This window comes from Etheostoma cragini, chromosome 6, assembly GCF_013103735.1.
Source record: "Etheostoma cragini isolate CJK2018 chromosome 6, CSU_Ecrag_1.0, whole genome shotgun sequence".
In the NCBI taxonomy this organism is placed as follows: Eukaryota; Metazoa; Chordata; class Actinopteri; order Perciformes; family Percidae; genus Etheostoma; species Etheostoma cragini.
Genome location: NC_048412.1, coordinates 10,215,316 through 10,227,869, shown reverse-complemented (window position 1 = coordinate 10,227,869; position 12,554 = coordinate 10,215,316). Strand labels below are relative to the sequence as shown.

At 37.1% G+C, this 12,554-nt stretch overlaps 1 protein-coding gene across 3 annotated transcripts in view; it reads right to left on the bottom strand.

The window, feature by feature from the left end:
• LOC117946024 (CUB and sushi domain-containing protein 3-like) overlaps nucleotides 1–12,554 on the bottom strand; it is a 219,942-nt gene that overhangs the window by 134,834 nt on the left and 72,554 nt on the right. For all 3 annotated transcript variants that reach the window (XM_034873814.1, XM_034873812.1, XM_034873813.1), the window contains exons 18-20: nucleotides 8,949–9,137; nucleotides 6,908–7,024; nucleotides 630–845 (exon numbers count right to left, since the gene is read on the bottom strand). In XM_034873814.1, the coding sequence (XP_034729705.1) occupies nucleotides 630–845; nucleotides 6,908–7,024; nucleotides 8,949–9,137 (522 nt within the window). The remainder of the gene's footprint in view (nucleotides 1–629; nucleotides 846–6,907; nucleotides 7,025–8,948; nucleotides 9,138–12,554) is intronic.

Here is a 12,554-nt window from a genome sequence, read left to right as displayed (position 1 = left end):
AGCAGACCCTCTCTCTGCCTTTTTCTACTTACTATATATCGCTCTCATTCTCTCCTTCACCCTCTCCATCAACACTGCTCACTCAGCATCACCATCTGTCTCATCTCTTTTCTCACTCTGTCTCCCTCCCTCCCAACTCCATCACTCTATTTCTCCATTCCTTGGTCTCTGCATGGGGGGCCATTATCTTTATAACCCCCCCCTTCCCCTCCATCTCCTCAGTCCTGAGTATACGACCCACATGGCATTCTTTGATGATCATTCCCATCACGGTCAGACAGCCTCTACCTGCGTGACCTCGTGTATTAATTATCCTGCTCTGATCATCCCAGCCTGAGGCATGGTCTACATTAAGCCCGCTACCGATCTGACCGACAAATTACTCCTCACATGTTACTTTATGCACACTTTAAAGAGGCTTTTGATCTCATCTTGAACAAGCTGTCTCTCTTTGTCTGTCTCCGTGTCTTTCACTTCTGCTTTCTATCCCTTCAAGTTAACAACTCCACCCACCACATCTTCACTTCTCCACTCAATTTCTCTTCCTTTACCTTCCCATCCTGACTACACACCTACCATACTGCCCCATCATTGCCTCCTTCAGACAGAACCCTTACATGCCTTCATACCCGAGAAGGAGATGTTGAATCCCTGCAGCGATATAGAGAAGTCAGAAATGAAGCGTAGCTGGGCCTTGAAGTTCCCATACAGGCCGGCATTAACTGCTGAAGGCCTCTCTGAGCCGGTGAGTCGAGCCAGTGGCTGGGCGAAGCTGCCATTTTCTGTTATCAGAAGGTAGTCATGATGATCCTCCAGGTGGAAGGAGTAAAAAGTGAATTGGACACCTTGGAGGAGAAATAACAAAGTCTAGTGTAAGCGGTTTTCAAGAAAATATGGAGAATGTGTTAGAAAAAGCTTTGAATACAATATGTAATGCATAAATTAAATTATTTCATGTCTATACTGACCCGTAAAATTGAGATTATGGATTAGCGCTTTACAATGTAGGACACAAAATACACACAGTAACCTCAAAGTGAATGTGCCTATTATTCAGTTTACATTTTAGCTATAATTGCAAATATCATTATGATTAAAAATCTGTTGTATTCATGTAGGTTTATCTTGCTGAAAAATCCTTCTACACAACGCATTTAATAATAGATGCTTTATTAATCCTTAAAGCAGCACAAGGAATGATCATCCTAACATGAATCTTAAAATTATAATACTAAAATGAAAAGGAAAAAAAGAACCATGGTCTTCCCACCAGTACATGAGCATTAGCCAGTAGGAGTGTGACGAGACACGCAGCTCACGAGGAGACATGAGATTGGGTTCACGAGGACGAGACGAGAAATAGTCTTTACTCGGACAACCAAGTGTTTCATTGCAACAAGGAAGTAGGCTGCTCTGGTATTGATTTATGACCATTTAAAGACAAGGGGAGAACATTTTCAATTTTAATATCATTAAAAATAGAGTTAGGTTTTGCTTTCTGCTTCCGAGTCACTAAAAAAAAAAAAAAAAAAAAAAACTAAGAAAGTTAGTAATCTGAGTGAGTCAGCGCCACACTGGACTGCACGCTGCACAATTGAGAGAACGCAAAAGGCCATGGCTGCTCTCTCTCTCTCTCTCTAACGCTGGGTTTTACCGGCAGATTTTTACAACTGCAACTCCGCTACCACTCTACAGAAGTGAACTCTGTGTCAACTTTGGACAACGGACATGGGCTCTTCTATGCTAATTTAGAGCCAGACTGATTATCAAAGATGGATTATAACGCCAACCAGGTCCGAATCATCTACGGGCGGCTGCTCTGCACTTATTGCCAGACAATTTTTACCTCAAAGAAACACCTCTATTTATCAGTATTTTTCACATTTTGGCATCTGCCCATCTTTTGAAACTTGAAAATTTGAGAGGAGAGAACAATCGATATCAGAAAAGCTGCTACTGGCAGTAGCGAAGAGAAAATCTAGAAATTGTGTTAAGTTTGGTCAAAATTATTCTAAATTTGACATCAACAAACTATTATTTAACATTTAGGTTGAAAAACAAGATCCAGGTCTGTACAGCCTGCCTCTAGTTTCACACTTTAACTCAGACCCAATAACATTCTATCCATGATGACCAGGTGGCAGCTTTTCAGCACAATAAGCACTGCCATTTTAATGCTATCTTGTAAATCTGTTCAAATGTCACTCTCTAATGTCCTTCACAATGTTTGGCTCACTTGACAAAGAATACTCTCTAAAATACCAATTATATTACAGAGAGTCAAGCCAAATGGTCAGTTAATCAAGAGCCATTCCTGTGAGGGGACACCCCAGGTTTCTTTTATGTAGTTGATACGGAATATTGATAATTACGAGGTGGAATAACTACATAGCTACTATTCATTAAGAACAATGTTTCTTACAGTCAATAGCTACAGAAAAAAAAATTTGAGGGGTATTGCACAAAATGAAGATAACGGATTAAGCCGGGATTTTCATCCAGTTATCCTGAATTTTAACCTAGACTTGTTTGCACAAAAGCCGAGGCACCTAAATTACCATGGAGATTTATTCTGTGCCGCTAGCCTGGTCTCGACCGGGCTAACAGCCGGGATTTATTAATCTCTTATTAATTTCTGTTCACTCAGCAGTGTGTTTACCAATTTTTTTTTAGCCTGCATTAAGATACAACAGGTGTTATTTAAAATTGTGACTACTATTTAGTATAATTATTCATGTGACATTGCTCCTGTTAAATTGCTGTATGAAGACTGTTGTTAGAAGTTTGATGAATATAATATGGCAGTTGTTGAGATAATCAGAAAAAAATGATGAAGCTGCAAATGTGTTTTAAATAAAGTCAGTGATAAAGGGCAAAATATAAAGTGATATGTGTGTCAGTGGTTCTAACAATGGCAGACTGGTCAGAGACCAATATACGTTTAACTATTTTTAAGTATTTTAGTTGTTTTTGTATTCTTTAACAATTAAGGATCATGTGTGTTCCTCTTTGGGAGGATTGTATAATTAATAAAAACCTATAATCATTTTACAATCCTCCCTAATTATGGTCTTAGTAAACTGGACCAGTAACTATATAGTTGAGGCTACTGTACATACTGTGTATTGTACTATTGTACATGTATTTGTTGTATTGTATTTTTGACCATTGAGGTTAAAAACCATTGACTGAACCAATAACTGATGAATACATGATTACGGTTATGTTTACAGTTTGTGCATTCAAATTATAACTTAATTATCTTTATAGTTTATGGTTTCAGAGTCCAATTTCCTCAGAGTCTCTTTTCTATCTCCATATACGAAATAAATATAAAAATGAAAATGAAAAGAAACGTGAGAAAAAGCGTGGCAAAAGTGGACTGACTGAATAGTCTAAAAATATACATTTACTACTGCTCTTAAATAAAAACATTCAAGGAGTCACTTGTCATTTGCACAAAAACAGTTGTACACTTTTCCTTAAAAGCGAGCAGTGGGAGTTAATGTTACTAAGGAAAATGATAGTTTAGTCTATTGCTCAGGATGCTCTGATTGTACTAGGTCAAGCCTTTCTTTATCGGTTATCCTGGATTTATTCATTTTACTTTTGTGCAATACTCATTTCTATGATAAAAGATGATTTTTTTTCCTGTTGGGAAGCATCACCTGTTTCAAGTAGTGCAGATGAAAAACCTAAGACATCAATATAATGACAACCATCTAAAGTAAATATATATATTATGTAGTTCATAGACTGTAGTAGAATGGCATTAGTATTGTTTTTGTTAACACCCTAACCTTATGCCCAGGTACTGGTGCAAGTATTGTACCAGTACGTTTCAAACATTTTCCACAGTAAAGGATTGAACTTCAATCTCAATGTCTGAATGGTCATCCTTGGACTTCATGCCTTTGGTTTTGCTCAGCTATGCTCTGTAGAATAGAAGGCCCTGCCTCTCTAAATCATTAATCAACCGAATAATGTGTAATAGCTTATTTTCATCACTTTCACTTTTCATCACATTAGTTATAATTAAAATGTGTTTATCATGCTTTAAAGGTTTCAGGTAAGGTCTATGTTAATGTCCTTAGCTTCCCAATTTTGCAATTTCTTTCTATATGCGATTATACAGGGTTGAATCACTAATTGTCCCACACTTAATTAATTTGGCATTTTAAATAACTTACACCATATTAGGCCCGGAGTCTAATTTTATTAGAATTAATCAATTAGTTAGGAATTTTGATCATTTCAAGTTATTGGTGTTAGTTGTTGGTGCAAATGGGTTGTATGCCTCCTGGTATTGTTGAATGTTAAAGAACCTATGTCAGAAATTAAAAGGATAATGCTGTTGATAGGAGAACGTATGTGAGCTTATTGTTACAATCACTAAAAAGATGGATAGAAAAAAGTACAATACAGTGCAGTTTTAGTTTGTTATTGCGGGTTATTTAGAAGATAAAGTGATGTCTGTACGTCCTCATTACGTGCTTTGTATTAAATACATAGATATTGTAGATAAAACCTTCAGTTTGTCATCTTGAGCCTAGTGGCTCAAATAAACTTATAATATGTGGAAGACTGCTGATAAGAAAAACTCAAAATTAAAACGGAATTCTCCGATACTAGAACACACATCTAAAAAAAAAAAGTAATGATACTTAGATATTCAATAAATGAGGACCTAAGTGTGTAATATTATCACACCGCATAATCTGGACAGTTGCCAAAAAGGAAGAAGTCAGTGGCTTTAAATTATCTTTAAGTCACTTAATAATCATAAATCCATGTTAATAAATCCCTGTAATGTTCTTGGAATCTGTTGAGCGGGTGCGGTTTTAATTTATAGTTTTATAATTTGGCCAATTTGTCAGTGTGGTAAAGACTATAAAAATAAACATGCTGCTCATGAGGTGTAGTATGTGAATCATTGTTATTCTGTTATTTTTATTGAACTTCAATCACAAAAACAGAAATGCCCTTCCCCCAAAGTGTCAAAGCACCAACCCCCTCCCACCAGCCACGTCTACAAACACCTCCCACGGATCACTGTACCTGAAGCACTGCAGGAATCAGCTGGAAGTCAAGTACCAAGATGCAATTGTAAATACTAACATTAAAAAAAAGAAAAAGAACTTTATTGATAAAAAAAAAATCCTAGAATGAATAGACAATTAAAGATGAAGCAGAGCAGCATCCCTCCATCTTGGTATTGCTTGCCTAGCCAAAAGAGAAGTGAAGGACAGTGTGCGACCTTTGGTTGGCGTTAGGTATTAGGTATGCAGGTATCTGAAAAATGGGTATTTGGTAGGCTGAATTTTTTAGACAGTTGTGCAAATGATGCAAAGTTATTACCAATAAAAGATTTTCAAACTTCACGGTGCTCCTTCTGTGCCATTCTTGGAACGCAGAATCAGATAGTGACAGTTGAAAGCAGGGGTTGAACAGAATAGGACTCAAGAGAGAAATCATGGAAACCAAAATGCCTCCTGAACTGAGCCCCCACCCTCATTGTATGCCAAGCCGCCATCAGTTAATTTACTAGTGAGGAGAGGGAATGAGGATCCAAGCAGAGCTAAAATGGAGACGTTTCGGACCAATCCTAACTACATTGTCACCTGTGTCAGACTGTCAGCTCCATCATGAAAGTGAGACCAAAAAGTAATACAACATATATTAGCCGCCCAGTAGTAAAGTCAGACATTAGGCAGTGCTATGCCACTATCTTTTGGGGATTTTTGAAGATGGACTTTGTTTAGTCAAGGGCGCTTGCCCATCCATAATATATAGGCCGATATCATTGAGTCCAATGAGTCAAAGAACGATTTAGGAATGAAGATTGGTATAGATTGAAAGAGATATACAGTGGGGCTTGAACGTTTGGGCATCCCAGGTAAAGATTTGTATAATGTGCATAAAGAAGCCAAGAAAAGATGGAAAATCTCAAAAAGGCATCAAATGACAGATTAGACATTTGTATAATATGTCACAAAAAGTTAGATTTTATTTCCACCATTTACACTTTCAAAATCTCACAGAACTGAAAGACTTTTGGAAGGACAAATGGGCGAAGATACCTGAAACAAGAATTGAAAGACTCTTGGCTGGCTACAAGAAGCGTTACCAAGCTGTGATACTTGCCAAAGGAGGCAGTACAAGGTATTAACTCTGCAGGGTGCGCAAACTTTTGCAGACGCCTTTTTTTGTTTTCTGTTATTTTGAAAGTGTAAATGAAAATTTAAGAAGAATGTTCCTTTTAACAGAATTGATTCAGCCTACCATTGATATAGGAGTGACCACTGTATCAAGGGCTCTTTCACGTGATTTGGTAGAGTCTGAACATTTTATCTTTCCTTGGTAGGTGAATTTATGTCCCACAATCTTAAAAGAGAGGTTGGTATACTTTAAGGCAAGTGCCTCCGTATTCACAGGAAAGTATGTGAATCATTTACGCATATACACAATTAATTTCTTAAATTAGCATATCTATAGTTTAAGATCTCCTAAACTCTACAGTATAAGGCATAAGACCAAAATAGAAAAGTATTTTAGTATGCATTGTATTTATACTTATATGAGGAAGATTTATTATTTTAAGCTAGACGGGCACTCGAAGAGCGTACACCTCCGACCAGTGCATGCCCTATCTCACAATGTTAATGTTCCCAGTCAATAACTACTTTTCCGATTATCCTGACACTACATGAATGCAGCGCAAATGCCCTATCTTGCAGTGTAAACCAAAGTGAAAAATAAGTCTGATCTACTCCAAAATGTAATGGGTTTTTCCTTGGCCCAAGCTATAATTCACCTAGTTTTAAGGAAATAAGGAAATACTGATCACATACAAAATGAGCCGAAAACCCACCGTCCTTGGCGGCAGTAATTAATGGTGTTTTCCTACCTTTTCCATGACTGACTTCCACAGTCCATGTACAATTTAGGGAGTTAGGATACAGCTCCGGGAAGCCAGGTGATAAGATGATGCCCCGAGGTCCCCTGATGTCCCCGCCGCATGATGCTGAATAAAAAAGGGAAGATAATGAATGATAACTTTTGCTGGAAAAAAGAAAAAAAATGTAAATGAAGCAATAAATCCTTCACCTGAAGACAGAGGAGCAATTTAAATGAATAATGCATTTAAGTCATATCACATCCTGTCCTGTTATTTTTATGAGTACATGTTCTGACAATGATCTCTCTCTCTCTCTCTCTCTCTCTCTCACCCCCCCCCCCCCCCCAAACTTGCCCTACTGCCAGGACAATAAATGTTTCATTATTTCACCTATACATACATATTTTCTCTGCTGCTTTGTTTTCTTAAACTGAAAGACAGTTTTAGTCAGAAAACATGATAATCCATTAAATTTATCCACAATTCATGATAACGGACAAGCATATTAAGACTGAATAGAGCATCAGGCTTTTTTTCGATTGACCTCAAAGTGATTTTGAATTTCTTCCAAATAGAAACAATCAACCCAGTGCTGCGTTCCAACTACTTTTTAGTGAGGTTGGAGGATAATCGTGTTTCAAGCCACCGAGTAGAGTAGTAACAATTGAGGTGATAGGGAGGGTTGTCTAAAACAGGAACACTTATTGTCACTTCAGTAATGTGACTGTTATGCATGTTGACTATTGAATTTACTGCAAGAAGGCCTGTTACCTCATCAAAGGAAGTTAATGAGTTAATCTTAACCTTCATTGGCTGCTGAGGACCGGAAGGTTAATGCTAGATCCGATTGAAGGTTAACTGGTCTAATTGGATATTATTAAAACCTCCATCGTTTCGCATGCTGTCATGGTGCTTTGTATTCTTCTGTCTTAAAGTTGTGCGTACGTGCATGGCCAAATGCCCAAAGAGTGGTCTTGCAAACAAATGCCCGGATGCCATCTTCAAAACAGCAATCGTTAACAAATATTAGAAGTAGAACTCTTATGCATGTACATATTTTCAAACTAATGAATGTCAGATGATGTTTTGAGGATCGCTGAAATGCCTGAGGCTCCACAGCTGCACACACCCACCCCACTCTTATCCTCTCTCCTTCCACCCTTGGGCCCTCCAGCAAGCACAACACATCAAGGCCTGAATACTTTCCCACCAACAAAATCACATTAAATAATTTATTAATGAGCCGCAATTACATAAAGTCATTAAAAGTGGATGAGTAAGCTTGGCAAACGGTCTACTTCAGAGGCTCTATAGGCAGAGGGCCAAGGCATTTGTCACCAGTCTGGCACACCTAGACAAGGAAATGCTTCAAGATATCAAATACATTTTCAAGACAACCGTTGGACTGAAATGACACAGCACTATGTCGATTGCACAATATTGCAGTCACTACCAACTGTTGCATGTATTTTACTAGTTATATTTTTTCAACAGTGATCCCTGACTACGAGACGACATTTACGGTTTGTGCACTGCAACAATAATTGCTACAATTGACCTGCAGTGTACTTCTAAACAGCACATAGAGCAAAACTGTACAAAGCCAGCTTAGATTATGTGAGATATCTAAACTGCGTTGAGCATACAGTAGTCTGTCTAAAGTTTTACATGATTCTATCAACCCCAAGTGAGTTGTTCACACAAGGACTGGGTCTATTTGTTGGATAAAAAGCATTTTAACAAGCATATGTTTGGTTAGTCAGACCTGCTGTAGGCGACCGATAGTCCCTACAATTGTGTCCTTCATTACCACTTTCAAACAATGCAAGCGGTAATGACACAAACCTTGTTTTGGGAATAAATATAGCACTGGAAGCTGCTTCTGAAAGAACCCAATGACCTCTTGCTAGTTACTAGTGACCAGAGTCCTTTTAAAAACACACAAAACAAATTAGTAAAAAAATGAAATAAAGAACACTGTGCTGTCATGGATGAGACTGATGCCTGAGCTGAATTGCACGGAAAAAATAATTCCATTTTGTATACGTACCATCACAAGTCGGCAGAGGGTGGCTCCAGAAGTGGTTCTTCTCACAAACCAGCGGCTCCTCATGGCTAAGTCTGTATCCTTGGTCACACTGGAAGGACACCACGGAACCGATGGACAGGTCATGGCTTAGCCGTACGCCATTCACTGGGATACCAGGATCCATGCAGGAGTATGTGTCCAATGTCACCACTAGAGAAATTAAATGCAAGCAGTTTTGAGACAATTGTACATGGTTGCCTTGGCAATTGAATTTTAACTTTAGTTTTGATTTTTTTTTGCAAGCCCTCTTTTTTGTTTATACATTCTTTAGGTAGCGTCTCATTTTTGTGTTTACCCAATAGTTTGTGGTCCGTATGGATTTTCGTTCAGTCACACTGAACGTCAGATTCTGTTTGACTCTTTATACAGTAGAGGTGGCCTGCTATTGCTTATGCAAATAAAGTATGATTGTTTGGCTACACAGTTATATTGAAGTTGTGATGACCACAGCCATGGCCACAAAACCAGCTTAAAAGCGGTAACCCCATGCACTTATATTTTTCCTTTGGTTCAGTTGATATGCTTTTGTTTATACATCTTCATTTGTTGCAACCATTTGTTCAGTTACAAATAACTTACAGGACACTTGTTCCATTCCACATGCATCATACTTTATCTGATTTATACAAAAGTATCTTCTTGTTGGTATTCTGGGGTTTAGATTTATATAGTAGAGTATTTTTTGTTGAGTTAAAATAAGTAAAAGTGTATTTTATTTGGAATACACTTTTTAGGTAGGTTTGGCATTATTTGTGTTTCTGTAGTTAGTTTGTAGTTATTGTTAGTCTTCCCCCGTGTGTTTAAATTGGTCTGATCAGCCAATATATAATTCCCATTTGTTTCTTTGTTAGCAGGTCGGTTGTATTTTTTGAGTCTCTTATGTTCAGAGCCTTTGTCACTGTCTTGTTATTTGACCTCTTTTAAGGGCCCAAAACTGTATCTTTGTTTTGTTGTAACTATTTTTGGGAAATAAAACCCTTACTTTTGAATTTCTCTTGTGACTCCTCTTGTTAACTGCTTGGTCCCTCACAGAAGTCATAGAGCATTCATGAAAACATTAGGACGGACAATTACTTCATGCCCTGTGATCTTGACACATGACAGCCTATGTCTGATTGCAAGGAGCAGGGTTCCATTCAGACCAAGACTATTTGGTCTAGGAGACAGGTCAATCCTAAAGGGAGTGTCAGGAGAGGAGGTGATATGTTCATGTTGTAAAATGAGATTTTTATTTTTTTTCAAAGTCAGAGATTTACGTTACTAGTTTGACTTTATAAAAAATAAATGCATGCTAATGCTTAATCAAAACCGGGAAAAGAAATTACATGACGCAGTTAAGAGACCCAGAAAAACACATTTTAGGAAATAGCATAGGCTTTTTTTCGACACGACACAGCTGAGACACTGAAAAAAATGCACTATTGCATTGACTGCTCTGATGTTTGACACTTTGTCTAAAAAAATAAATAAAAACCATGATAGAGTAGTTGGCTCCTCTGGGGTTAAAGAAAACAAGGTTTCATCTTCATGATTCCTTTTTTGTTGCATTTAAGCAAGTCACACACTGAGAGAATATCAAAAGTAGATGTCCTATTGTAGGTGTGAGTACAGGGCATGGTGAGAGAGAATTAAAAGTATGACCTGTACAAATATACTCCTGTTCTATGCATGTGTTGGACCACAAATTTCGATCCAAAATATTTGTGCCCACTGGTGTTGCTTCCAGAGTGTGCTGTTGGATAGTGCTAGATCCCTCTTAATCTTCAGTGATGTTAGCTGCAAAGGAAGGCTCTTGTTTTCCCCGTGATTTTTATGACAGCAATTTGGATATTCTTCCATGTAGGGTTGCTTTTGATGCACTACATATATGCTGATTTAGGCATTGACTGACATCTATCCTTCCATAACTCCTGAGCATCCATACACAGTACAAAGCCAGAAAGATTAAGTAAAATAAATAAAACTGTATGGTGAGGCAAATACGCATCTGATAATCTCTCACTTAAATGTTGCTTGGACCAAAGTGGCCCAGCTGTTTGAACTGGATTCAAAACAAAATCTCCAAAATCAAGTGTTTGGCGAAATCCAAACCAAAGCCCCTTTTTTGGAGTAATTGGTGGGAAATGGGAAATGTCACACTGGGGGATCTGTATCTCGGAGGAATATTGAAATCCTCTGAAGATGCGGTACAGCAATTTGGAATCCCTGTATCTTAATTTTTTAGATATTTGCAACTTTGCCATCTGTTATTGGGGATTTTTGGATCCAGTTTCTCTGCCCTGAATTCATCAGAATCAGGTTAATCTGCAAATTGTATGTTTTGTATATAAACAAAAAAAAAGAAAGTAAAATCACAAAAAACCCAAGTATTAAGAGAGAGATATAATATATATATATATATATATATATATATATATATATATATATATATATATATATATATATATATATATATATATATATATATATATATATATATATATATATATATATATATATATATATATATATATATATATATATAAATATGGTTCAGTATAGTATATAATTTTATAACATTTTATGTTTTTGTAACTGAATTTATCTTATAGATTTATTACATACAAAGGGAATGGGATGCAGTGTTTCTGTACCTCAGTTTATTTACAGCTTAATTCAGAACAGCCCTACTTTGTGAGACCAATTTTACAAATGAACTAGGCTGGGTTTCCCCAAAGCATTTCAGCAATAACCTATGTCCTAAATTGCAATGGAAGAGGCTAATATGATCTTACCGTTATTGCTTTTCAATAGCCTCATCAACAAAAGAAAAATTCACTTAAGAGTGAAACATAATAAGACAAAGGCACTTGTGGTCTGCTTTCAGTCAATAATACAGACAAACTCTGTCTCATGAATCACATCTGAGTGACAAGGGTAATGGGGTTAGTGCAAAATAGATCACACTATGTCCAGAGCATTTTTTTATCAGATTTTTCAAAGACTACCACTCCATGTATAATGATGTGGAGAAAAAAAAAAGATTTTACCCGTTATACACATTACTGACTATGTACATCAGACAGCTAATAATTCTCTATCCTCACCCAGATTTTAGTCAGTCTGGGACTTGAACACAGCTTTCCTCCGCAAACTTGCACCTATAAACTTGGGTTTACAGTTGCGCTTGACCAGGGGCAGGATAATACAAGAACACATTTGGATAGCTAAACAGTGAATCTGGGGACTCGGATCCAAGTCAGTTGCTCATATAAATACCACAAACACACTGAACTTTCTGTAGCAGTTTCCGTGTATTTTTGTATATTGGTGCTCTTATCACATAATCCACCTGAAACATCCTCAACACAGTTTGGTTTTCATAGTCTCAGAAGTTTTATAGAAGTGTTACAAAAAAGGTAGACTCATTTAGATTTATCAGGACTTTAACCTTTTTTTCTTTCCTTTTGTTGACAAATCTAATTTGAATCCTAAGGAAATTATCATAAATATTTGTGTACTGCTCCCAAATTTTTTGTTACATTCATAACTTTAATGTTTTGCAGTGCATGCAGGCAAAAGCAGGAT